At 50.9% G+C, this 2,516-nt stretch overlaps 1 protein-coding gene across 1 annotated transcript; it reads right to left on the bottom strand.

The window, feature by feature from the left end:
- Positions 1-1,008: 1,008 nt before the first annotated feature.
- On the bottom strand, positions 1,009-2,516 carry P152DRAFT_62809 (uncharacterized protein; the record flags this gene model as incomplete). Its single annotated transcript, XM_033683119.1, has 3 exons — positions 1,009-1,136; positions 1,201-1,679; positions 1,732-2,516. Coding segments are annotated over 2 exons (1,182 nt in total), but the record flags the coding sequence as incomplete, so codon positions are not given.

The raw sequence follows: 2,516 nt of genomic DNA, 5'->3' as shown, positions 1-2,516 counted from the left end.
CCCTATGCACAGTTCCCACGATCTTAACCAGAACGCGGCGGAGAATTCACCAAAACAGACCTCTAGTAGTTGCTTAGTTAGGAAAAGAGTATACTTTTTGGTATTATGTTGTTTTTGAGCGAATTGGGCCTGCCTGTGATGGTGGTGATGGTTGGGGGAATGCCAAGAGACGTAACTCAATTTCGTCCCCCCCGGAGGGGCCATGGATTTTCTTTCATGTTGGAACTGGGAAATTGAGGATCGGATAGAATCTCGGCCGCGTCTCCACACCTTCCAGAATCCCATTAATAATACCACAGAATCGTGGGCAATTCGCATCGGATCTAGCTTGCGATTAGCGTGTACAGTTAATAAAGACCATTGGTCTTGACTCTTGACTCTTGAGATTTTGCCCATGGAGGGTGACTTTCGATCTTTGGTCCTTCTCCATGCTACTCCCTTTCCACTGAGTGTCCGTACTGGTCCCTGGAGATCTGATGTATTGTATTGTACTCCTCTTCTTCAATTAGGGATGATCGGACGGTCCAAGGAGGACAACACTCATGCCTGATACACCAATGTCTAATACGGCGAGATTGCTCCCCCCTGCCAACCAGTGGCGGTCCAATCAGCTCCAAAGAGGGCTAATACCTCTCTGGGCTCTGGCTGTGCAGTCTCGATAAGATTCTGTCGCACGGGCAGTGCTAAAATGGTTGGGGTCAGGTGATTTGGTGACAGCAGCAAAGTTGTTGTATTGTGTAAGTTGTGTGTTCTATGTGAATGCCCGGTTCCCTGGCCCTGCAGATATACGAGACTCATGGCAAGGTTATTAATGCAGTTTGTAGCCTTAGGCTCCTATAGATTATGCCTTGGTCTGCGACATGTGGTGTCGCATTGAGACATGCTAATATATATGGATTTCAGGGTAACTTGATCATCAAGCAGCAGAGTTGTATTGTGTAAGTTGTGTGTTCTATCTCGAAGCCTGGTCCCCTGCCCAGCTCCGGCCCTGCAGATATACGACATCTCAAAATGTTGGGGACAAATCTCACCAGCCAATTAAAACAACAATAGATTTCATTGAATTCTTCACCCACCCTAATCGCGACGTATCCATTACGGTGATTCTTCTTGGACTGGCTATGCTGGGAGGAGTTCTTTGATTCTGCATAGATCAGTATTCTGTGCTCCCAATAATCATCTTCCGGTTGAAACACGTACTGGCCATCTTGAGAGAGCTTCCGCGCATAATCCATTTTATTCTTCGTTTTCTCTCACTGCGTCGCACCCGTCCACTGCTCCCCTAGTACATCACATAACGTGCGGGGAATGGGTTGTCGGATGCAAATGGACTGTCGGTGGTATCAGCGCCGGCCGATTCTGTGGCGCTACCGCCACCGCCGCCACTGGATTCCGTGCTATCGATACCTCCGCCGCCGGCAGTGGCTTCGGGGTCTTCTAGTGTACGGCCGGTCTTAGTGTAGCCCCGCGTGTCATTGTTCTCCATCTTGCTAGGCTGCAGGAGCTGCATTTCGATTTTCATCTCCTCAAGTTTCAGAGCGCCGCCAGCAACGAGAGGTCCGGCAATCAACGCGATGAACACGATCAGCATGGTGAAGTACAGGATGCTGTAGCGGATGACGCGTCGTTTACGGAGTTTGGTCTGCTTGAGGGAATAGATGGGAGGTCGAATTTGTCGGCTGTATGGACGTTAGTTGATAGCCTTCAAGTACATAATGTTGCATAACATACCTTGGACGCAGCCAAAAGAGCATAACCGAATGGACTTTGTCGATATACGGGACAAGCAGCGGGGGCAACATTATGAATAGCAGGATATGTCCTAGGATGAAGTCCGCTGCAAAGTAGCCAAGCTCAGTGATCTTGCAGAGGAATTCACGGCCCGGCTGAGAGATAGTGTGCCAACCCATGGCGTACCATTTGCCCGTCCACCATGCGATGTTCGAAGCGTCCGCTTTGAATTCACGCGTCAGAGCCAGAGCGATGATCAGCTTGTAAACGAATCGCTGGATAGCAACGACCGTGATCATTCCGAGCACGGCTTTGCTGAATGACCAGCCTTCAAGGAAGAACATGACCTCAAAGAAGGCAAGCAGCATGATGACTGCGATGGCGTGGGCGATGGCGGCAAGGACAGCGCCGAATTTTTTGCAACACATGGACAGCAAAGGACCCGCGCAACAAGCCAGGGCAAACATCCCTCCAAGAACGCCAGCGTTGACGGCGACGGGTGCAAAAGCCACAATGCCAACGCGGATGAGCGAGTTCGTGGCTTCGAGCTCTTTGTCGGGGTTATTGTTTTCGTTCACGCCCGTCTGTGCGTTGATAAACAAGTACGGGATCAGGCAGACGACAATCAGAAGCAGTGGCGAGATGATCTCACTGAAGAAGATGTTGGTGAAGTGCGCCCGTGGAGCATCCCCCGACAGCTTGGCGGAAGGATCGCCGAGGGCCTTGCGCTTGTATCCCGTAATGCGTGTCCGTGTCAGCCGGCAGAACCCGATCCAGGATGCGGA

This window comes from Eremomyces bilateralis (assembly GCF_010015585.1).
Source record: "Eremomyces bilateralis CBS 781.70 unplaced genomic scaffold P152scaffold_14, whole genome shotgun sequence".
NCBI classification, from domain to species: domain Eukaryota; kingdom Fungi; phylum Ascomycota; class Dothideomycetes; order Eremomycetales; family Eremomycetaceae; genus Eremomyces; species Eremomyces bilateralis.
The sequence above is the reverse complement of the archived record's forward strand: the minus strand, read 5'-3'. Positions and strand labels throughout refer to the sequence as shown.